The sequence below is a fragment of the Candoia aspera genome, chromosome 5 (genome assembly GCF_035149785.1).
Source record: "Candoia aspera isolate rCanAsp1 chromosome 5, rCanAsp1.hap2, whole genome shotgun sequence".
NCBI lineage: Eukaryota > Metazoa > Chordata > Lepidosauria > Squamata > Boidae > Candoia > Candoia aspera.
The window spans coordinates 94839197-94865011 of NC_086157.1; the positions used below are offsets into that span (position 1 = coordinate 94839197).

The window sequence follows — 25815 nt, forward strand, 5'->3', positions numbered from 1 at the left end:
AAACCAAAGTAGCTTCAAAGTTATACAGATAGAGGGCAAAGCAGATGTTATTCCCCTCCTGATCTTTTGATGTAGCGTAGTACCCAGACATTATATGCACTCATAGAAACCCCTTCCTATCTCCTTGTCCCCACTAATGTTCTGCTCCCTTTGCACTGGGCATCTGTGGAAGCTATACAGAACTCAATACTTCTGTTTGTAAAATACCCATTTCTGCCCAATTTCTTGGCTTTTTCAACAATAACAGAAAGCATCTTTGTTTTGGGGATAAGGGGGAAGGGCCAGTCATCAGAGGGTAGAAAGAGTTTGTCAGAAAACCAGTTAAGTGAATGTACAAATTCCTGAAGCTGTAGCATCGTCACAGTTTCTCAGATCTTCACAAAACTTACGTATTTCTTCTGAAATCTTTCATTAAAGTTGAATGTTCAGGCATCTTTTTAATATCTTCCCAATCTTTATCTATGAAGTGAATATTAGTATAATTTCATCTTTCTTTATACAGAGCCAGGATACCATCACTTAAACACTGAAAGCTATCATCTTCTCTCCTCCTCTCTCCAGCTAGATGCATAGTTTTGTTTTATTAGTTTTTGCCCTTGATGAACCTGAGTGGAAAAAACATCCTCTTCTCATAGTTTTCAGGAACACAAGAGCAGAATCTCCAAACACGCATATTCTTTTGTTTCATATTTTGCTTTGTTATTAAAAAAAAAAGCACCCAAAATGTATACAGTAAATAAAGCCATATGATCTGATAGAGTTAATAAGTTGCTACACTAATTTTATAAAAGCTTTGATTTGATTTAAAGGTTTGAAACTAATGCAGCGGTTACTGATAATTTCATTAGCTTTCTTGATTGCTATATTTTAAATTTAAAGTTTAATTTGGCTCCCAAGTTATATAATTTTGTAATGTTAGGACAGGACGACTGAAAATTTCCAAATGGTATTGATATTGAAGAGAAATAAATACATGGGGGCCCAAATTTAACTTCTTTCTGTATCATAGGACTTTTTTTTTTTATCCACTTTTTGCTCTTTACCCATCTTTCCTCTTAAAATTAAAAATACCAGTGATGGCTCTAGTCAACTGATCATGGTGAAATGCAGTCAAGACCACTCTTCAACTATTGATGATAAATGACCTACATTATGATGAATGCAGGAAGTAACGTGGTATTAGTCCCTGGGAGTCAGCTGGCATATACACAACAACAACAACAATATATTTACTGTAGCATGCTTTTTGTTTCATGGCTACCATTTGCAGTGTATTAAAAACATTCATAGTGATATTGCTTTAACCATTTCAAAGTCAAGGAATAAGTACTGTATACATGACATACATCAGCAATAAAATAAATAGAATATATACCTGCAGGAAATCCCATTACATTGAATATTCTGTCCAGCTGATCATGATGATACGGATTACTAGTTTTTATATCCTCTTGTCGGCAGTGGAATATAGGCTCTGACGTTAGCAGCTCTGCAAATATACACCCTATAGCCCAAATATCTTTACAAAAAAGGAGGGAGGAAAATCAAATAGGCATTTCTAAAAGAAGAAACAATGGTTTATAGATGGGCTCATAAAGAAATAAATCTGCTTCTAAGCATTTCCAACTAACATTTCAGTTGTTATGCTAATATCAAAGATTCTTCTCTATTTCCATATAGTCTATTACAATTCTAGCTATAACTATAAGAATAGACTGTTGCTCACCTAGGTTCTTAACCTGCAACTAAATAATGTATTATATTGCTTTTTCTTGTTTTGTTAAAATGTTAAAGAGAAGACTAAAAGTCTTTAAAAGTCAAGAGAAACTTTTCAAATACAGCAAATATGATAATGTTTAATGTTTTAAAATGCCAACTTTTTAATAAATAGACTCCCACGGCTTGAAACTTCCATAAACTGTCAAAAATCAAACAGTTCCCTAAGGAGATTTCAAAACTAGCATTTAAACATTATGGGCTGTGACTAACTTTACAAATCCCCAAATCTACTCCAGAAGATCCGCAGCCTTTTTGTAACAGATAGGGGAAAGAGATCTATTATGCCAGATTTCATTAACTGATACCATTAGGTATAACTCACTGGTAGGCAAAATTGAACTGGCTGGGGGTAACTGCAAGTTTGACAAGATTTTTTAAAAAAATTTTTAAATAGATCTCTTGAGTAAATTTAGCAATCACAGGGTAAGAGTCTAGTTATGGATTAAGAGCCTAAGGCGGAGAGTAGGAGTAATACAATTCTCACAGACATGGAAATGAGCAGTGCCCAACTCCAAGGATTTACAATGCTATTTCTGTTCATAAATAGGGTTCCAGGTGACACTAGATTATTCAGGATGGAAAAAATCTAATCAGATGTCTCCAAACTCTGTGAATGGGGAACAAATGAGATGGGACTGAATTAATGCTAACTAACAGAGATAAATTTGGGGGCAGTTTATAGCTTAGTAACATATTAACGTAGTTTTACATAGTTCAAAAATAATGAAAAAGACAAATCCTATGCTAAGAGTATTTGGAAGGGGACTGAAATAAGCAATACTACCTTGTGTTTATCTATAGAGCTACCTCTTTGAAAATCAGTAAGCACATCTAATTTCTCCATGTCAGAAATCATACAGTCTACCTTAGTAAGTTGCAGAAAAATGCAACAAAAATGATAAAGGATTTAAACCTGGCAACTTCCCCACAGGGGAAGACTAATATATTTGTGAGTTTGGTTTTAGATTGGCATGAAAAGAGACAAAGTCAACATAACCAAAAGTTATATCCAGGGAAAGGAAGTATTTTCTCTTTCTTTTGTAATATCAGCAATTACAGTCATTCAATGAAATTATTCAAATCTATTGGACAGATGTATTACTTTACATAATATTTTGTAAATCATCCTATCAGGAAATTTGTGCATTACCTAAGACTTAGATGGAAGAGATAAAGTTGAGGGAGAATTCAAAAACATTTGGAAATGGGAATTTTCAGTAATAATGTAAGTAAAACCAAATATGTTACTTCAGCTCCAGGAACTGGGCTATCAGAATCATCAAAACATTGGGTCCAGACTTGTGCGAACTGAATATCTGGAGCAAAGGGGCTTTTGCCTTCACTGTTCCCAACTAAACAACTTTTACCTGCATTTGAGGGAACATATTGCTATTGTTTAGAGAATCTGTCAAAACTAAATGTGAGTATCCAGTTTCTGTTGATTTCAATCATTTTGCTCTAAGTCTGGATTCAAAGCCAACAATCTCCTGTTATTGTTTTATTACACAAGTCAGTTCAAGTACTGAATGTTAGTGACACTCATATGGGAACTATCAACAAATTAAATAGGGTTTTTGCCAATTAATTATGAAGAACAAGTCTAGGCAATTAATAAAGTTTACATAAGGATTGGCATAGTCTTCCTAATCTTAACTCTAATTAACTCCACAATTCAAAACATAGTAATTTGTTAAAACTTCAATTAAGATAAAAGTAGATATATATGAAGCAAATAAGTGAATCAGATTTAAATAATACAATATTGCCAACTTAACAATAATAATCACATTACTCACCAATAGCTTTGGTATAATGTCTTGCTCCAAGCAGTAATTCTGGAGCTCGATACCAGAATGTAACAACTACTGGATCCAAATCAGCTAAAGGCTTCAAAGGTGAATTAAATAGTCGGGCAAAGCCCATGTCAGCTGTAAAATGAGGAGGGAAATTAAGTTTTAACATACAGGTTGCTTAATATAAATTGACTTGAGTTCAAACGTAACAGAGTGGCAGAAGTCCTATGCAATTTAACTTTTAAGCGCTCATATTGAACTTATTTTGAAAGAATTGCACAGAGTGTATGGTATGATTAAATCATGCTAATATGAACTCTTGGTCATGCAGGATTCACCCATATTCTGATCAGTCCTTGGAAAGTTTGGAAATCCGGAACTGAACTCACTGGAAAATGGCAAGAAGATTTTAATGTATATAAAAAATATAGGTGCATGTTAAGACTTAAGATATTTCTAATACCAAATTAGTAATCTGACATAAACAGTTCAATTCATAGCAACCAGGGCAATAAAGCAACTAGCAAATTAAGAGAACCCACTGTTCAAGGGTTAGAGGATTCCTTTTAAGCTAAGAAAACAACACATCGGTATTCCTGGTGTATTCATTTAAACTGCATAATTCTCCTCTACTGTGATGAATTTATCATATTAAAACTATGTTTGCATGTATTTAAACAGCAACAGGTTAGTAAAATATTTCATTTGTGTAATAAAACTATTGCTGTGTTTAGGTGCAAACATAATACAATTTTCAGTAGAAATTCCAGTAGAGCTCAGAATCTAAGGTTGCAGTTATATGGCACACACCAAACTGAGTTGGTTTTAAAAATATGAAACCTAAGCATGTTTAAGGAACAAGGTCCCAGACCTTGGATATTCATTAGAAAAAATCCCATTCATTTGGTCTACAACATGAAGGCATCTTTTTCTATGTATAGCCCTATTTAAAGTTTTCTTACGCTTCATTTTAAAAATTAATTAATTTTGTGCTGTGTTAGAGAATAGCATTTAGCTGTTGAAAAAAGCAAATGTTGATAGATCACCTTTGGCTGCATATATAGTGGGGAGTGAAGGATAGTGTCTGAATATAAACATCTGAATTTCTTTTAAAAAAAAATTTGAACAGCAAAAGTCCAACATGATTATTGTTTATCGGTCCTCAGCTTTATCGTACTTTTGAAAGTCAATCTTGCTGTTACTGGCACTGGATGGCTTAACTGAACTGGAGGAAATGCTCTTTCAAATCCAATAATAATGTGTAACCATTAGGGGGAGCAATCATATTTTTCAGGATTTTGTAAATAGTTCATGTTTGCAACAAAAGTAAGTGTCAATTTCCAGATAATACCTGATAGATTACCTGCATCACAAGAAGCATCACTGCAATTAATGCTAAAAGTGTAATATCTGTCCTCTGCTATTAGACCATCATGTTTCACTGATAAGATGACTTAAATCTGTTAGTGTTAGTATAATTATATATTTACAGACCTAAGTCACTGAGTGTTCAACACTAGTCTCATTCGGTTTCTTTCGAACTGAAATGAAACATACATTGGCTTCAAACAGGACCAGCTATTTTTTTAGCAGTCTGCTCTTCAACAGTCTCATATAATCAAGATCATGTTAATTCCATGTAAATTCTTCTTAGAAAATGAATTCAGAGAAAGGGAAAATAAATACCTTTCAACATTCTGCACTGATGTCTGGATATGCCTACTTAAAAATTGAAGATGTGCATTAGGCATCTGCTGGTGCACATTTCCTCAGGACACTGATGTGCAGCCATAATATGCTTGATTATAACATGATGTGAATTTTACTATTATATCGATGTAGATTTAATATTTTAAAATAACTTTTTAAATAGAACACGAAATTTCTAGATTACAAGAAGTAGTTCCACCAGAAATAAAAATAATACAATTTTCACAGCTTTTTCCTATTATAAAACATGCAGGGTTGTCTGGTGTATTTCCTTAAGTTGATGCTGGTAAGTTTTTTCCTTCGCTTCCTATGATTGAGGAATTCATCTATCCTTGCATAAGTAGTTTTCCAACTATGACTGTTAAATTTACTATTAAAGGTTAAGATTACTAAAGAAAATTATAACATTTTTTAATGAAAGCAGGGCCAATTTTAGGTTCTCCCAGCCTATAACCTGCCCTAACACTATCCAACATTAATGTATTTTACCTCACTTCATTTGATCTGTGATCCAGTAGACTTTAACAATAAGTATTGACCTATGCACTGTTAGAACATTCTGTCTTAAATGCTACACTGGGACTTATCAAAGATATAAACATACCAATTTTTACTCTTCCTCGCTCAGGACCTTCACCCATAACTAAAATATTAGCAGGTTTCTGTGGAAAAAAAAATAAATACACAATACATATACCAAGGTAAACCTAAACATTTGTGGCTGAAATTAGCTTTACTTTTCCAATTTTAAATCAAAATGCAGTGGAATATTAAAGTGATAATGCCTGTACATTATTAGTTTGTTGTAAGGCTACATAAGCAGCCAAATAATTTCCTTGACGATCTTTTCACCCCTTTCAAAAGCATCCTTTCAATAGCTCCCCAGATGGGAAGCTACTTTCTAGAATTCAGAGAAAAACGTGTTGTTTCTCCCTGCCTCTCTAACTTCCAACATTAGCCAAATATAGAAAAGCAATGCATGTTTTCCTCCCAAAAATAATGTAAATATCACTATACAAAATTTTATATATAACTACATTTTATTCTAAAATTAATCCCTCTAATGAACACTGTGTTTCACATGCCCTGCCCTTGCAGACATTTTATTTTTAGAAACACGGGTGCCAGTTTGGATTTTAAAGGCTTATTTCATGGATTTTGCTTTTCTTCTCTGATTTTTTTTAGTTTCATCCATTTGCCCAACAATATATTTTCTTTGACAGTATTTTGGTTTAGAAATTCTTGTAAACAACTTGTTCAATTACTTTTAAAGTGTTATAGAGCCATGCCAACATTAAACTATTTTCTTATTAAAATATTGCTATACCTATATAAAACCAATAATAATTGGATTGTATTGGTCCTAATAGTATATATTCAGTTTGGATTTTTATCTTTCAAACCAGTTTGAAGAAGAAATGGTCACTGCCCATTCAAGAAATTTGCCAGGACATTACACTATGAAATACACTAAACGAACACTTCAACATGCATGAATATTGTCACAGCAATGAGGTAGCTATATGGCAATATATATGGACTTTAAGGATACAAATTAATAGTTAAAATGCTTCCAAAATGTTTGACAAATTAATAAAAATACCTTTGACAGGAAAAGATATAATTTCGTCTCATTATAATTTCAACATAAATGAGAATACAATCACTGAACAACAGATTTGAAAAGGGTTATTCATGACTGCATATTTATGCAGATATTCAAAGAAGGCTGCATTTTAAAAATAAAATATGTGCTCATATCTAAAAAATATGATGGTAATTATCACAAGGCACTATCAGACTATCCAGCTCTAGTAGTGATTGATATAATTATGAAGAAATCAAGGAAGAATATGTAGAATTCTTATTTTACCTTTCTACATCAGTGCAGAAATAACATACCTCGTTGTAAAGATAAAGAATACCTCAAGGAAAAATATCTAAAGAAAAAAAAGCTTTATCTTTGGTTTTCTTATGTCTGAGTGATAAGTCTACCATTTTCATCATACCAAACTTATGAAGAAAAGATTGCTTTCATATGTTGGAAAATTATCTCAAGTTGCTCATTCATACTATTTCTATACATAATTTTCATCAAGTTGATAGAAATGGATTTTCAGTCCATTTAAAAAATAGAGAAAACAATTGACACAAACCTTCTGAGTAATTAGTTAAGCGTAAAAATTGTAAAAGGTTTTGTGATATCTAAATTACTATTCCATATGCTTTCAGATACATGCATAAAATGTTACTTTCTGTCAGATTTATTTAATCACCAGAAGTCAAGTTGGATGAGGAGAGAATCATAAGCAGTGAAAAGTATAAACAAATGAAATGCACATGGAAGACACAGTGATAATAGTATTACCCGTAGCCACTCACAGAACAATGGTTGTGTGCAACAGACATTCTTATATTGCAGAGCTGATTTACACGTGTCATGAACAACCATTAGACTGTTATTTTCTGTCCTCGGAAAACTTTTGGTTCCTTTAAATTTATATATTTTGCCATCAACCAAATTACATAGCTATATACATCAAGAAGGTTTTTGGAGCAATTAATAAAAATGGTTATAAAATACTTCCTAAACAGGTATTCTGAATGTTTATGTAAATTCTGAATCGTAGAGTATGAAAGGGTTAATTTAGATCAGAAATGGATAAACCTAAAAAAAAAAAGTTTCACTGCCTGCTTATTTAATACTTAATTGTTTATACCGATATATAAGTTGTTCTCTCCTACATCCCCAAAATTATATGACATAAACCATACATACTGCAGAAGAAAGAGACAATACAAGAATTAGGGTTTATCTTCATTCAGCAATAATTCAACAACAATGCATTGTTCAACTGTACCATATGCAAGGATATGACATTCGAAGATGATTAATAAAATGTTTTTTGTCTCTTCAGGAATAACATACTTAAATTGATTTTATTTTCAAGGCCTCCGACTTTTTAATAATTTCTCCTGCATAGCATATGTCTCATTTACAATTCTTTTTGCTATTCTATCTTATCATAGTTAACAGGTAGGTTTGCTACAGTATTTTATACAGGTCGTTATCTACTATGCCTTATCTACCCTCTGCATAATATGGCAGAACAACACACAGACATATAAAAAGAAACCCCCCAAAACAAGGTTTTATTTAATAAGCAGACTTACATAAAACCAAAATTTATATACAGTACTATAAAACTACACAGATTATGCCTACAGCTATTTCCAAGCAAAACTCATTGACTAATTGAAAGTAAAACCTGGATTCAATGCAAGACAAAATAAACACAAAGGAATAGACAAACTCCCTTCTGTGCCCTCAATGCCAAACAAGACATCCAGAAAAAACATGTGAGGAACCACGCCTTTTACAAGAATGTATATCTTTTATACTTCCTATGTTGCTGCCCAGATTATGATTATGAATGACTCCTGACATACTCATTTACTGTTTACCATTACTTGATTAGATATTATCTTCATTACTCACTTTCCTGCTTAAGTATCACTGTGTCCTTATTTCTAGTATATTTTGTACAAGCCCATATTACATAGCTGCAATAACAAGACATAATCATTTTTCTGCCCTTATCATACCCGCAGGATGCTGGCCAGCAGCGCTCTTTAAGGTAATCCAGATGCTTATGGGGGCTGAGGGAGAAAATGAATGTCCAGGCCCCTGTGAAGAATATGTTAGGCATCTGACGGATAAAATCACTTGGATTCATTTGAAGTTGGACTCTTCCAGGGCAATTCCTATAGAGTTGACTGAGGAAGTCTTGCCTATTATCTAGGAGGAAGTGGAGCCTATGAGTCTTGAGGAAATGGACAGGATCCTTGGAGATGTTAGCTCTGCCCATCCTAGCTGGGCAAGACCTCCAAGGAAGTGACTAAGAGCTGAGTTCAAGTGGTGGTTTATCTTTGAGTGATGAAATTACCTTGCCTGCCTTGAAGGAGACAGTGATAAGTCCCCTGATTGCTAGATCCCAAAATTTTTAACCTGTCTCCAAGGCTAAAGTGAAGGCTGTAGAGAAGAAAGTGGTCAAGCAACTCTAGAGGGCCTGGAGAAAACAGGTGACTCTTTTCAGTAGGGCATAAGACCTGGGTACAATACTGGTACAGCACTGAACATGTTTCTAGATGAACTTTGGTGGGACCAATATAAAATGTTGACTCTCCTGGTTCTATCTGATTTCTCAAGAGCCTTTAATATCACCAATCATGGTAGCCTTCTGGGCTGCCTATGGGGGCTAGAAGTGGGGACCACTGTATTCTACTGGTTCTCTTCCTTCTTCTGGAGTGGTATTCAGGATTTCAAGGCTTGACATCAACATAAGGCTGCGGCGTGAGATCATCCATCAGCATAGGCTCAGTTATTATCAGCATGTGGATGATACTGAGCTTTACATCCTGCCCCCTAAATGTATAGGCAATACTGCATAACTCCTGTTCTATCACCTGGAGGCTGTAAAGGTCTGGATGGAGAGGCACAGGCTTAGGTTCAACTCTACAAAACAGAGAGTGGCTTTGGTTTCAAAGTCCTTCCAGTCTGAAGGATTTACCATCTTGAATTCTTGATAGGTTTGCACTTTCCCAGGTGGTACTCCTGGACCTTACTCCTGCTCAATGAACAGATGGCAGCCATGGCCATGAGGACCTTTGCACAAATCCCTTTTGCACACCAATTACAATATTTCCTGGATTGGAAGGTCATCATAATCATTCATAGCTTAGTCACCTCCAGTTTGGACTACTGCAATATGCTATCTTTGAAGATCACTTGGAAACTTCAACTGATCCAGAATGGAGTTTTATAAATAGCTATGGGCATGCCACATTTTGCCCATGTAACACCTCTGCTCTGCGAGCAGCACTGGCTACCACAGGGCTTCCAGATGAAAGGTGCAATAGAAGGTGTTGATTGTTACCAATGAAGCCCTTCATAGCTTAGGACCTGATTACCTATGGGATTGCATTTCCTCTGACGTTTTTGCCTGACCAGCAAGGTCTGGTAGAGTTGTAAAGCACTGTCATTTTCTGGGACTTAGGAGGAGCACATTCTCTGTAGCTATACCTGCCTGTGGAACAGCATTCCCTAAGGCCCATATAGCCCCACCCTTGCTGTGCTTTTATAAAGTTCTTTTAGCAGGCTTGAGGTGATTCATTCCCTGATAGCATATCCTGGTTTTAATGAGTTTCGTTTATCCTTTCCCTGATGTGCTGAATATATTACCGCTCTCTTGGTTCTTTTATTATTTTTTCTTTTGCTGTCTTTAAATCCTAATGCATGAGCTGGACAGTTATTTCAGTGAACAAGACTGCATTCAAGCCAATCAATCAATCAATCAATCAATGATAGCCTATGGATGGTCTGGCCTAAAGCTCTGCTTTTTAAGGTTTTTTTAGACATACTAAGACACAAGATGTAGAAGGCACAGGAAATGGCCTTGAAGGACAGGAAGAGGAGCCACTACCAAGGCAACAGTCAGATAAATAGGGCTTGAGCCTAGCCAAGAATATAACTTGAGAAAACATCTCAGACAATCCCCTCCCTAGTTCACACAAAGATAAAGGGAGGGAGGTGGGAAGCACATCCAGACTTGCAAGCTTCTGTCACTATAGCTGTTATAATAAAAGTTGTCTAGACCTGTATGGCATTGGTTTCTCAGTCTGGTCCACCTTGTAGGGCTGACATAAGACTTTATAAGCTGAATATGTACTAACACACAAAGATCAGCAAGAATTCACTACTAATCAACTATTCTGACTATTTTGGACTACAGAGGCTAAGCTTGCATCTTCTCATTTTGTTTCCCCCAGCCAGATCTAGAATGACTTACTATAGCTTAACAAGTAAGACCCAATATATGTATATTCAATAATTTGTTAGATCAAGTTAGCCAGGTCTCCTAGACAGTTAGGTATCCATGTAAATATTAGTATAATGTAGTAATGTTGATGCACCTTTTATTAGCTTTGAGTGAGTAGCCAACTGTGCCTGCCCAAGAAAAGTGGACTTTGTCAATCATTTACTCCTTCACTCCCAAACTGCTCTTTACTTGGGGCTGTCTTTGAAGACTGTTCAGAAGTTTCCCAAAGTTTCCCAGTGCAGTTGACCAGTTACTTGCAGGCCAAAGTATAACAATGAATTTGTAAAAGCTTCAATTACTATCAGTGCACCTCCAGACCAAACAAATGTGTTGACAGTTATTTTAAATTCCTAAAATGCAGGTTATCAAGTTATTCAACATATTCCCTGTGGTTGATGGATTCTTGAGATCTATTATGGTGTTCTATTCATAAGCTTACTAGGAAGGCTGAAGGATCAACTTTTCTTACTGGTATTTACATCACTAAGAAACTCTTTCATAGGAATTAAGCCCTCAGCTACCTCACTGAAAACTGCTAAGAAAGGGAACAAAAATATGCCACTTGGGAGGGGTATTTGGCACGTATCCGACTCTTACAAAGACAGTACAACACTATCAACACACATGAAAGGCCAGAAGGGTTTTGTATACTTTCTATTATTTACCATCAATTCTTTATATTTTTTTATTTTTACAAGTTAAGATGGTTGTCTTTTTTCATTACTGAATTTGCAAGCACTTTATAATGGTAATAAAGTATTCCCATGCCATAATCTTATGTTAGAAACACCACAGAAGAATCTTGTTTGCATTAATTTATTCTCTAGTATTTTATATTATAAATCACATGGGATTGTGTTTTAATCTTTCTGAAAGTAATCATAAAATCTTTATTATTATAAATAAACAAAGCCTTCAAGTCCACAGGTATTGAACTGTTCAATGCTTAGTGTGAAACAGTAGTACTAAGTTATGATTAGTCTGCAGCACATATTATATAATACTTTAGGCAGTTAAAAAAATCACACATAAGGATAACACCAATGATCCCCCTTTGTAAGGTAGTAATTATTCCCACATTTCTAGATCAGCTCATACAACCAAAGGGCTTAAAGAAATTCATTTGTAAGTGAGAGTATTTTTATATTGAAGTATAACAGTATTAAGTCTTTATTCTAGGTGCTGCTGATTACTGCATTGCAAGATATCTCAAGCCCTGATGGAAAATTCATCAGTAAAAGGTACTTTTATATTTGGGAAATTATAGGAGCATATTAAAGCATTATCCTAGATCCATCACTGAATTATTAGCTGTTGTTGTTGTTTTTTAAATCCGTTCAATCGTGTCCAATTCTTGGAGACTGCCTGGACAAATCCCTGCAGTTTTCTTGGCAAGGTTTTTCAGAAATGGTTTGTCATTGCCTCCTTCCTAATTAGCTGCTGAGGTACAATTTAAATAACTAGTTTTAATCTCTCAAACATGTAGCATATGTTTGCACATATCACATACAGACTTGATTTCTTCTGCTAGCTGAAGCAGCAAGACAAACTAGGAAACCTTGCTTTGTTTAGGATTGTATGCAAATAATATCCCTGACTTGTTTTCCCCTAGTAAGCAGTCATAAACCCAAATGATAAACAGGGATTCTTGATATGTTCAACTATTGCCACAGGTAGAAGGAACCAAGAAGTAGTGACCCAAGAGTGTGCACAAACTTATCTGCTGAGTATAATTTTATTCAGTTCACCCTATTTTATATATTTAGATTTAATAAATCTAAGGCCGCCCAAATCAAACAATGTGACTCTGGGTGGCGTACAATAGAAAAACAAGCAATAAACCAGAAAAAAATCCAAATAACATAAAACAAACACTATTGATACACTGCTTCCAATCACCAAGTACCATACGTTGAATGAACATTTTGCTAAAAAAAAATTGAGTGACTTTGGACCAAGCATGTACTCTGTTCATCCTCAAAGGGTTGCTGTTTTGGCAGATATAAGAAAGTATAGAGTACAACTCAGATTTCAATCTTTCAGATAATGTTATGAAGGTTACACAAGATGAGGAAACAGTGCTTAATATCAAATATAACTGCTAAGCTTTTCGCTTCTCATTATGAAGTAGTTTATCTTCTTTGATAAATAGACAGAAAGCCCTTTGAATGGGGAAATAGCAGAACCAGTTACTGAAAGATTAAAGAGTTGAAGATGGCTTGTTTCCCAAGCACAATCTGGCAAATTGTAATCAGCAATAACACTAAAGAAGGAACCTTAATCATTATGCTCTCCACAAGCTGCAGCGTGGTGGTTACAATTGCCCTCTACTTAGTGACTCTCAGAGTTAACGCAGAATGAAGAATTCTGGGATCATTTATAAACACAAGGAAAAATGAATACAGCATCTGATCATTAGAAATAACAGTGGATTAGAGAATTAATGAAAGCTATGTTGTAAGCTTAGAGAAAGAGTTTAATGTAAATGTATTTTTATGTCTGTAGCAAAGAAAGTCAGAAGTCATTCTTTTTCTGTATTTTGTTTCTTTTCCTTCTCTTTTGACTTTGTTCTTTTCTATTTTGCTTTCTTACCTTACTTTTTTCATTTCTTATTAGCTTTTATCTTTTTACATTAAAATTTTAATAAAGTTTACTTGAAAAATGAATATAGCCAGTAGAGTGGTTCAAATGCACTCTTAGTGTGTTTTATCCATAAATCCTAAATATTAGAGGTTTGGTCTGAATGAACACAAAGGCTTCTAGCTGCTAGATCATCATTTCTCTATCATGAGAAATGTTAGATAGATGGCTTGTGTTTACTATTCATTTAACAGGTAACATTTAACAATGTTTGGCTAGTCATGCTCTGCCCTCATCTCAAAATATCATTTGGACCACTGCTTGTATTCTTTTCATTCTAAAGGACAGTATTATTGCTTGTACCATATGGCCTAGAATATAAAAAATGTGTGAAGATTTTACAAAGCTGTGCCTATATTTCAGATGCCCCAACTATGGAGCTGATTTATTATCATTGAGGAGTGCTAAATCCCTTCCATCTTGCTGAATTTTTCTTGTTGGTTTGGGGCAATACTGAAAGTGCAGCATTTCAAAAAAGCATTCCAGTGTCATATACCCAATTCTGTGATAGAAGGAAATCACTAAGTTTGGGGAGAAATGCAAAGCAAATACTTAAGTACAAAATTAGAGGAACTTCCTTTTGACATGAGTGGAACCTTGCCAAACCTATGTGCCTGCAAGAATGTTAGTTAGTCAACAAACCAAGCAGGTGGGTGTAGCAGATCATCCTTAATCTATGGCAACCTACAACCTTTTCTTGCAGCCTGCAGAGTACCATGAAACTACTGATATCCTGAAAAACACAGGCCTAATTTCCCACTGGTTTTTGATGAACAGGAAAAACAAAACAGGTACGCAAATGTGTAGGAAAAGCTTAATGTAACTAAAAAAAAGCAAACAACACGTATTTTATTTCTTCTATTAATTACTATTTGTATCTTATTGGTTTAAAAAGCATGCACAACAAACAGATAATTAACTCCATGGTAGCTGTATAATACTACATACAGTACATATATTCAATAGAAAAAGTATAAACAGCACTAACATATGCCATAACAATGTAGTGTAGTTGTTAAAATGTTGAACTAGAATCTAGAAGACCCAGGTTCAACTTCATTCTCTGCTTTTGGGTGATTTTTGGCCACTCAAACTCTCTCAGCCCAAACTACCCCACAGGATTGTTGTTGTGGGAAACACTGACACTGTGAGAAGGATATGCTGCCCTGAGCTCCTGGAAGAAATATGGGATAGAAATATAATAAAGAAATGCTTGTTATGACACTTCATCGTTTATGCTTTTTATATTGCTCATTAAGATGAGTTTTCACATACGCCAAATCAAAATGGACTGTAAACTTTAGGGGGTAAGGCATCAAGCGTAAATATGATACTCTTTATCAATTCTTAAGTTCATATTTTTATGCAGATTAGTCTGTTGGATACTAGTTTGAAAAGTAATGAAGTTGCAGTTGCAGGACTACAGTATATCACAATGAAGTCGGCAAGTCCTCTTGCTGCTGCCCAGATGTAATTCAAGCTTGTCTCCAAGAATATAGATAAGCAGAGAACCAGCCTGATAATACAGCTTTTCCTGCCTTGATTCAATATTTTCCAAATGCAGTGGAGGTGCCTAGATGAACTGTGGCTGCCAACCCATTTCACAACAGCCCAACATCCTTAAGTAGAAAGAGTTGCTAATCTACACTATATTCAGAACTGATTTTCAAGGCTGTAATAAATTTATCAATTTATTCCATCATTCAGTGGGGGCTGGGGTTGACAATAATTGCACACATGAGAAAAATTACTTTGATAGAAGTAGTTTCTCCTTTCAATACTACTTGAAGTTCAAAACAATAGGTGTACCTGTACAACAAAAATGTAGGGTTGAAAGCAACATTGAATCAATTCCAAGGATAGTGTGCCAAAAGCCGCTCTTCGTAAAATTCAGGTATTTTATTTATTAGCTATTATTCATATGCCACTGACTTGAGCAACACTAGATGCCTTATAGAGTGCAAGAGTAACACATCTATAAAATCAGTATCACATTAAAATCTTTAAAACCATATATGTAGCTGTCTTCAGCTAAGAATTTCCTTCTGAGCGCCCCATGGAAGAGGACTATTTTAACCAAATTCTGAAAGAATAAAACAGCAGGAACTAACATGACTTCAGAAGGACAGCTGTTAAAAAGTGAGGGGGCTGCCACTAAGAATGCCATTCTCTGGGTCTTGACCCCACTTTCCCTAGAGATAGGCACTCACAGCATCCTTTTTTGTCTAGACTGTGCAGAGCAGGCAGATTCTGGAAAAGATAGTCCCAAAGATAAGCATTTTTTAATCTTTGTAAGGATTCTTTAGCACACCTGTTTTTTAGAGCATCTGTTTTACTTAAAACATTCATTGTGCTGTTTTTCTAAGCATTTCTACAAATACAAAGTCTGTTTATCCCCATTCACACATGTGCACTGTCTGGAAGCATTCTGATGGGTGAATATATTTTCCCTACTAGTGCTGACTGTCCTGAAGTAAACTGTATAGAAGTGAGAGTTACAATGTGGAAGTGATTTGCAGCAAAGGAAGAGGAAGTATTTCTTGAATTGAAGTTGACTCCTGGTGACTACACAGATATTTCCATTGAGTTTTCTTAGCAATACTGAAGTGATTTGCCATTAATTTGGTTCAGAATATTTTTTAATATTCAGCCTGCAGCTCTGAGATTTTCTGGTTTCTGCTATCCAAGTACTAACCAGCTCTGACTCTATTTGTTTTTTTTTAAATCAGATTAAACGCTGCCACTTACTGAGCTTGCTGACAATTTGTGCTGGATCCAGGCAAGGAAAAGATTTTTCTCATACAAAGAAAAAATCTTAATGCCACAAGATGCACCGATGGTCATTAGCTTAGACAGAGAACTAAGTATGGACACCATACTAGTGGTTGTCAGGTATAACTGAGCCCTAGTTCTAATTAACTGATGCCAAAAGCAAGGTAGAATGCTATACCAGCATAGTCTCAAGCCATCTGAGGAATCTGATAGGGAAAGCCTAGAGATTTTTGGACTAATCCAATAAGGCAATGTATATATTCTTAAAAGCATTCACAGAAAATAAGAAATGTAACTTAGGTAATTGACAAGTCAAATATGCAAGTTATACTTAATGTTGTCCCTACTCCTTGCCTGGTAAGTTTTGTGTAGTTTTTTTTTTTTTAAATAAAGAATGCAAGAGCAGTTCTGCTGTTTCTTTTGCCAAATAATACAAAAAATGACATACAAAATAAGAACACTTGTATTAGAATAGACATTTGCCTGCTAAGTTAAACTCCAAAACAAATTACTAATACTTTAGTACCTAATATATTGTGCAAAACAACATCACTGGATAAAAGCCTTATATCTATTTCTAATCCCCACTGTAGATCTACTTACCAAATCCCTGTGTAACACCCAGTTAGCATGTAGGTAATGAATCCCATCTAGGATCTGATATAATAGAGATTTCACCATTCCCCGAGGTAACTGAACTGGCTTCTTGTTTGCCTTAGAAGCTCTGTGAAATTTTATTATGTGCTAAAAAACAAACATGATTAATAAGCATGAGTGGAAACATTTTGATATGTTTCATTACAGCCAAAATTTCCACTGTATTCTATTTCCACTGTCATGAGTTAGCATTTCTGAGATTAGAACAAGACTTATACATATCACTTCATCAGCATTAACCCTCTCCCTTTTGATTTAATATTGTACTTAATAGCTGAATTTTGATCTTAAATTTGCTTTATCTCTAGTACATTACAAACTACAAACCTTTCCAACAACCATCTTTCAAAGAATTGTTTCTAAATTTGTATTTCATCATCCACATCTAGAAGACATGAATATAACTATATTAAATAACAGGAAAACAAGAACTACATAAAAAAACAGATTAAAAGAATTTACTTCATAAGCAGACTTACATTCAAGGTTTTTAATAATGGCATAAATCTATTTTTTCATTAATCTACAATCATTTCTCTATCTGAAGACAGAGGATATTGTTTTGGCCATGTAATGTACCTGATGAGGCACTTTTGCCTTTCACACCAAATCTAACAGTCTGAAACATTTTAAATTAAACATTCTATCTCCCTCCTTTCCTCCCACAAATGAGCTCCCATTTATTTTATCCAACTTGTGTTAATTTAGGGAGGAAAAAAAGTATTTTCTTATCTGCCACATTGCCAAATACCAAAAAAGAAGTGTCCATGAAAAACATCTTGTGAAATTTTTAAATATCTTACAGAAAAACACTTGGGATAATGGGGAAGTTGTATTGGACTGGACCCAACCCAAACTTATTTATTAAGAGTCATACTTTTTCCAACATTTTTATACCCAACCTTTATAGTATTTAAGGGCTCAGTATTTGTCATTGAAAAATATAGGAAAAAGCTGATGAGAATTGAGTTTCATGCTGAAATTTAAGAATTGTATTTTTAAAGACTCATCAGAGCTGTCCATAACAGGGGATGCAACTGCAGTTTCCGGCTCTGCCACTTTGTAGGACATACAACACTGATACATACAAAGGAACAGGGCTCTAATCCGTAGTTGCACTTGCCGTTTTATCGACTAACCAACAAGCTTTCTTACCCAAAGGTCATGTTCCGCATAGTCAAAGAGAAGCCATACTTTTCTGTCAGCATGAGACAGAAACACCTTTTGCAGAGAAATTACATTTGGATGCTTGAGTTCCCGCAACAGCTGCAAAACAAATACCATCCACTAGAAAAATGCACAAACCAAAGATACAAACTGACAATTCTTTTTATAACTTTTAAACAAGTAAGCTTGTTTTTCAGGCTTAATCTAAAAGCTTTTAATCCACAAAGGACAAAAAAAAAGCAGTGTGGGATTCCTTTTAATTAAGGAATTCCTACCAGGTTTTTAAATTGGACTACAACTAGGTCAAACATACCTCCCTTAGGATGCAGATGGCACTATTTAAATTTAAACTGAAGGGAACTTCCACAATTTAAAAAATGATGTAACTTTAATAGGAAACTAAGTGGCATGTAAGTGAACTGAACATACTTTGTCTGCATGAATCTTTTATGACTTTTAAAATTATGCGCGTGAGTCACAGAACCTTCTCAAGAATCTGACAAATTGCTCAGTATATTATTAATTAATTAATTAATTAATTAATGATACTGGCTGCTTGAATTATTGAGCCACTTCACATTTTTACCTAAGTTTATGACATGTAAAGTAGTTTATTTTCTATATCACAAGTAATGGTTTAGAAGTATTCTTTTGTTCAATTGTCAATATTTATCTCTACATCTGACAAATCAATTTATCCTTATAAAAATGGGCTTACAAAAATATCGACTTTAAGCTAAAATAAGATCACTACTGGATGCTTCATAGCTGAAAGGCCAGGGGTACCAGATGTTCAAAAGGTCTCTTTTAAAAAGCAACCCTGTAAAGAGAATACTGATGATTTTTCAGTTATTTCCAAATCGTGGCAACGCAGTGACCTGAACAGGAATCTCAAAAAAGCCCCATACCATTTATATACTAAAGCCCATCCCTCCACTTGTTCTTTGTTCAGTAGTAAAGACATATTCACAGATAAGCTCTGTCTGTTTACCTTTTTTCTTGGGTCTTGTTTTGTTCTGTAACTAAGGCAAAACAATGTGGGCAATTTTCAAACAGAAAATTGCACGAGAGAGTAATGCTCCTTCCATTACAGTCCTGATCCTGCTCACATCACCTAACTACTACTCAAAAGAAATTTAAGAAAACAGAGATGCAATGATAAAATTCCACTATGTCATGAGTGCCGTTGAGCTAAAGTCATCAGCGCAATGGCACTCATGACAATGACAAGGAAATAAGTGAAGGGGCACAAGTTAAGCAGCCATCAACCCACAACGACTAACGGCTAACAAACAATAGCTAAACGAATCACGGAGCCACCCAAGCCATCAGCGACAATACAACGGGGATCGCCCAGCTGAAAGCAATCAGCAGAAGAATGGAAACCTGAGGATGGGCGATCCTGGAAACCCTCAACCAATGGCAGGGCAACGCATGGGACAAAGGGGGGTGACGTGACTGTGAGCGAGGGGGCGCTGACCGGCGCGGGGTATTTAAACCCCGCACCGGCGCGCTCCTGTCACTCTCAGCTTTTTTCTACCAACGTTGTGCCTAACCTGAAATAAACCAGAACCTGCTTTGCAAACCAGCGTCTGAATGTTATTCAGAGGTAGGCAGCGCATGACATAAAGCTGAGAGTCATAAACTCAGCCTCGCCGAGCCCCACCGGACGACAACGAGCCGAGGGAGGAGTAGACGGCGAGAAGACCAGAGAGATGAGGCCGGAACGGCGCGGGCAAGGAGGGCGAGCCGCGCGGCAAGAGACAGAGGAGGACCGACCGAGGCCAGAGGCACCGCGGACTCCCGGAGCCATGGACGCCCACCCCACCCGACCCGAGCCTCAGCTCCAACCCCAAGGGGAGATGGCGACGGAGGCAACCCGACCGCGGGAGGGAGCAGCACGACTTCCGAAACCAGCGGAGGACCCCGCGCCCCACATCGCACCCCAGCAACGGGCGTGGAGCGACAGCCCCACGGTGCTCAACACGGAGGAGGACGACGGAGACACCCATCAGACGGAGGAGGAAGCGGACCCGCGGCGGAGGGACGATGAACCCCACCGGCAACCCACCCCCGAGGACGCGCCAACGGAACCGGCCCCAGCGGCGGCGCGGGCTGTGGACGAGGAGGCACGAGCTGAACTCGCGGCCATGCGGGCTCAGCTGACGGAACTCCGGACCATGCTCCAGGCGCTTATGCCCCCCACGCCACCCAACGACGTCCCCGCACAAGCCCACACCCCGAGCGAAGCACCGAACCCACACGGGCCAGCGGAGAGCCAGCAGACGGCACAGGCGGCCGACACCACACCCCAGGAAGCGAGAGGCGGGGCCGCACAAAACGCCCGGGCCCCAAAGGACTTCCCCATCTTCTTCGATGGGACCCCCTCAAAACTCTCGTTTTTCATCACCAACGCTAGGGAGTTCATGGGGAGGCACGGACACTCCTATGACTCCGAGGCCGACAAGATCGCCGCCGTGGCGATCAAACTCCAAGACAGGGCGGCGGACTGGTACGTCCAACTGTACGAGTCCAGCTCCCCCGCCCTCGCCACCTTCCCTGCTTTCATCAAAGAGATGAAAAACTACTTCGAAGACCCCCTAGCTAAAGTACGGGCGAAAAGCGCACTCCAGAGACTTAAACAGGGCACACGCACGGTCCCTGACTACGCCCTGGAGTTCAAAGCCCTCGCGGGAAAGGTCTGCGACTGGTCTGAGACCACCCTGCTGGAAATCTTCAAAAGGGGGCTCAACCGCGACGTTCTCCAATGGGCCCTCTACCGCGACGACCCAGAAACGTTACACGGGTGGATCCACCTCGCGGGGAGAGCCGAACACGCGCACCGCACCTTCCTTATGACAACCACGGAAGACACAAACTATGTCGGGAAAAAGGTACCCGCACCACACGGGGGGATGGCCGGCCCCATATACCCAAAAAAGAGGTTCAACCGGGAGCCCTGCGGGAGGTGTGGCAAATTAGGGCACAAGACGGCGGATTGCTTCGCCAACCGACCGCCGACCAGCGCGCCCAAGCCCGCCCCGAAAATTAGCCCCAAACCACCCAACCCGGGGCCGCCCCCTCACCGCCGAATGACCGTGGCCACAGCGACACCGGAAGAGGGCTGGGACGCGCACTGGGGGGAAGAGGACAATACCGACCCCGACCAGCCGGCGGGAAATGCTCCCCGCCTGCTCTGAGACGCGTGGCAAGGCAGGCGGTGGGACAGCAACGCGGACCACCTCAACGAAACGACAAAAGCTCCGTAATATTGGCAGCAATCCAACTCTCTGCCGGCAACGGAGCCACCACGGCCGCGGCACTAGTGGACTCGGGGTGCTCAAAAAACCTCATCCACCCCGACCTAGTTGCCAAACTCGACCTCCGCTGCTTCCCCCTCCCCACGCCGCTGGCATTCCACCAGCTGGACGGCTCTACAGCGGGAGGGAAACCAGCCACGCTACAAACCGAGCCGGTCACCCTGCAAATGGGCACTCACACCGAGCGCACATCGTTCGTAGTCACGCCCATCGGACGGCCCATTGCAGTCCTGGGGATGCCATGGCTCGCGAAAAACAACCCGCGGATCAACTGGGCGACCCGCACCTTCACATTCGGCGACGGCGAGTATCGAGCACCAGCACCAGCTGGCAAAAGCAACCCCACGGTAGGACGAGCGGAGGCGACCACACAAGACAACGCCGCCACCACAGCAGACCTACCAGAACAATACGCCGACTTCTCCGAGGTCTTCGGAGAGGCAGAGGCAGACCAACTACCCCCCCACCGCAAGACGGATTGCCGGATCGACCTACTGCCCGACGTCCCCCTACCTAGACCAAAGATCTATTCGATGACCCCGAAGGAGATGGCAACCCTCCGGGAGTTCATCGATAAAAACCTAGACAGGGGATTCATAGAGCCAGCATGCTCACCGGTCGGAGCCCCCGTCTTATTCCGGGAGAAGAAAGACGGGACCCTACGGCTCTGCACCGACTACCGGGGCCTAAACGCGGCTTCCCTGTCCAACAAATACCCCTTACCCCTGGTAAAGGACATGCTCGCCCACCTCTCCACGGGCAAAGTCTTTTCCAAATTGGACCTTCGCGAGGCGTACTATCGCATCCGAATCAGGGAGGGGGACGAATGGAAGACGGCGTTTAACTGCCCCCTAGGCGCCTTCCAGTACAAGGTACTGCCCTTCGGACTCGCGGGGGCCCCTGGGGTGTTCATGCAGCTCATCAATGAGGTACTGCATGAACATCTGTTTAAAGGGGTCCTGGTCTACATCGACGACGTCCTCATTTACACAAAAACACACGAGGAACACGTAACCTTAGTCAGGCAAGTCCTCGACAAGCTCAGAAGGGCGCAGCTCTACGCAAAGCCTACAAAGTGCGAGTTTCACAAAGAGCGCCTAGACTATTTGGGGTATCGAATCTCCGGGGACGGCATCGAAATGGACCCCGCAAAAGTCGAAGCGGTGCTAAACTGGGAGCGGCCCCGCAACAGACGGCAACTACAGAGCTTCCTGGGATTCGCGAATTTCTACAGGTCCTTCGCCCGGGGGTTCGCTGAGATAGCCCTCCCCTTAACGGACCTCCTCAAAACCAAAGGGGTGGGGGACACCCGACGCGCCAAGAACCCAGGCACAGTGCTGAATTGGACTCCCGCGTGCCAGACCGCATTCGACAAGCTGAAAGCGCTGTTCACGACGGAGCCAATCCTCGCACACCCGGACCCAGAACGGCCGTTCGTGGTCCAAGCCGACGCCTCAGACTTCTCCCTGGGAGCCATCCTGCTACAAAAAGACTCCACGGGGCTCCTGAAACCATGCGCCTACCTGTCAAGGAAGTTCTCCGAGACAGAGAGGCGATGGCACGTCTGGGAGAAAGAAGCCTTCGCGGTGAAATCGGCACTAGAGACATGGCGTCACCTACTCGAGGGAGCCACCCAACCATTCGAGGTCTGGACGGACCACCGGAACCTCGAGGCCCTACGAACGCCTAGACGCCTTAGCCCAAAACAGGTCCGATGGGCCCAATTCTTCAGCCGCTTTGATTTCCAGCTGAAGTTCATGCCGGGCAAGAAGAACTTCCTGGCCGACGCCCTCTCCCGGCTGCCCCAAGACGAAGAGCCCGCCCCAGACACCATTGGGACGGTCCTATCCGCCTCGCAACTGGGAATGGCCGTGACCACCCGAAGCGGCGCACGGAGGCAGCTCGACGCTACGGCGCAGCCGACGGCGGGGCAACCGGCGACGGAAAGAAGGCAACCGCAACTACCAGGGGGAATGCGCACGGACCTCGCCGCCGCCCTCAAAACCGACCCCTGGTTCCTGGCAAACCCCGACAAGGTAACGATGGCGCAAGACCTGGCATGGGGGGAAGGCAGAATCTACGTCCCGGACTCGCAACGCCAGGCGATCTTGCATAGGTCACACGACGCCAAGCAAGCGGGACACTTTGGGTTCCTCAAGACCCTACACCTAACACGGCGCCAATTCTGGTGGCCCGCGCTCAGGCGAGACGTAAAAACCTACGTGGCGTCCTGCCCAACGTGCGCTAGGGCCAAACGGGCACCAGGCAAACCCGCGGGGCTATTGCAACGGGTGGCAGAACCCTCCCGCCCATGGGAGGAAATCTCTATGGATTTTATAGTGGACCTCCCACCCAGCCAGAAGAAAACGGCCATTTGGGTGGTGAAGGACTACTTCTCAAAGCAGGCCCACTTCATCCCCTGCACGTCGGTCCCATCCTCACAACAACTAGCCAAACTCTTCCTCATCCACGTGTACAGGCTACACGGATGTCCCGCACGTGTGGTGACCGACAGGGGCACACAGTTCACCTCCAAATTCTGGCGGGCCTTCCTGAAGCTGACGGGGACCCAACAGGCCCTATCTACGGCTTGGCATCCGCAGACGGACGGAGCCACTGAGGTTCTTAATGCCACCTTAGAGCAATTTATACGATCATATACGAACTACCACCAAGACGACTGGGCTGAACTGCTCCCGTTCGCCGAAGTCGCATACAACAACGCCGTCCACACGAGCACGGGGAAAACCCCGTTCGAAGTAGTCTCGGGGCGCGACTTCGTCCCCATACCGGAGCTACCTCAACCCCCGGAACCCCAGGTGGACGCCAGCGACTGGGGACGGAAGATCGCGGAAGCATGGCCAGTAATCACGGCGGCGCTGAAGGAGGCACAGGCTGCTTACAAAGAGCAGGCCGACAAGCACCGGCGCCAACAACCGCCGTTCCAGGCGGGAGATATGGCCTATCTCTCCACCAAGTTCCTAAAGTCAACCCAACCCTCGAAAAAACTGGGGCCTAAGTACATCGGGCCGTTCCGAGTCACGCAAATAGTGAACCCGGTAGCAATACGCCTGGACCTGCCACACAACCTCCGGAGACTCCACCCGGTGTTCCATACCAGCCTCCTAAAACCGGCAACCACCTCCCGATGGCACCCAAGCACGCCACAGCCCGCACCGCTAATGATCGACGGGCAACACCACTTCGAGATCAGGGACATCCTCGACTCCCGCAAGCAACGAGGAACTCTACACTATCTGGTCAGGTGGAAACACTTCCCCCACCCGGAATGGGTGGCGGCGCACAACGTTAACGCGCCTGACCTGACCAGAGCATTTCACCGGGCATACCCCGACAAACCGCAACCAAGGTCAGCAAATCCAACCCCCCCCCCGCAGGCCCCCCCCCGCCTCCCGTGCCCCAAGGGAAAGGGCCCCCCCCAAGCCTGCGACTTGGGTGGACCTTCCCCCCCCCGGGACTCACTCCCCCCGCCCCGGGCCCACGGGGTGGTGACAAACGATCGCCAGCACCCTCCCCCCGCCCCCCGGCCGCGGGGGAGTGGCAAGCAAGTCAACAGGGCAACCTGGGGGCAACGCCCAGGAGACACAACAAAGGCGACGCACTCTAAATAAGAAAAGAAGGGCCCTACCTGGAGCTGAGCAGCACCCGACCAGCCACGCCTCTCGCCTCGCCGAACTGAGCCAAACAAACAGGGTGTGGTTGGAGCATGCGCACGCCAGGTCAGAACCCGAGCATGCGCACCATGGACACACCCTGGGAAGGCACGTGGTAGAGGGAGGAGCAAAGGGAGGGGCGACAACTACTCCGGCGGGAACTTTGAAAAAAAAAAAAAAAAAAAAAAAAAAAGTGGCGTTTTGACAGCTCCACGGGGAAAACCAAGAAAACCGGGGGAGAACACTATTCGAAAAGGGGGCAGTATGTCATGAGTGCCGTTGAGCTAAAGTCATCAGCGCAATGGCACTCATGACAATGACAAGGAAATAAGTGAAGGGGCACAAGTTAAGCAGCCATCAACCCACAACGACTAACGGCTAACAAACAATAGCTAAACGAATCACGGAGCCACCCAAGCCATCA

General features: G+C 40.9%; 1 protein-coding gene across 4 annotated transcripts in view; it reads right to left on the bottom strand.

The window, feature by feature from the left end:
• Positions 1 to 25815, bottom strand: part of CDK8 (cyclin dependent kinase 8) — a 52333-nt gene that overhangs the window by 14199 nt on the left and 12319 nt on the right. For 3 of the 4 annotated variants that reach the window (XM_063305751.1, XM_063305750.1, XM_063305752.1), the window contains exons 3-8: positions 18386 to 18496; positions 17177 to 17317; positions 5887 to 5944; positions 3576 to 3707; positions 1376 to 1519; positions 390 to 459 (exon numbers count right to left, since the gene is read on the bottom strand). In XM_063305751.1, coding sequence (XP_063161821.1) covers positions 390 to 459; positions 1376 to 1519; positions 3576 to 3707; positions 5887 to 5944; positions 17177 to 17317; positions 18386 to 18496 — 656 coding nt within the window. Of the gene's footprint in view, positions 1 to 389; positions 460 to 1375; positions 1520 to 3575; positions 3708 to 5886; positions 5945 to 17176; positions 17318 to 18385; positions 18497 to 25815 lie in introns of those variants that run through there. The other variant, XM_063305753.1, reaches the window with a different exon arrangement.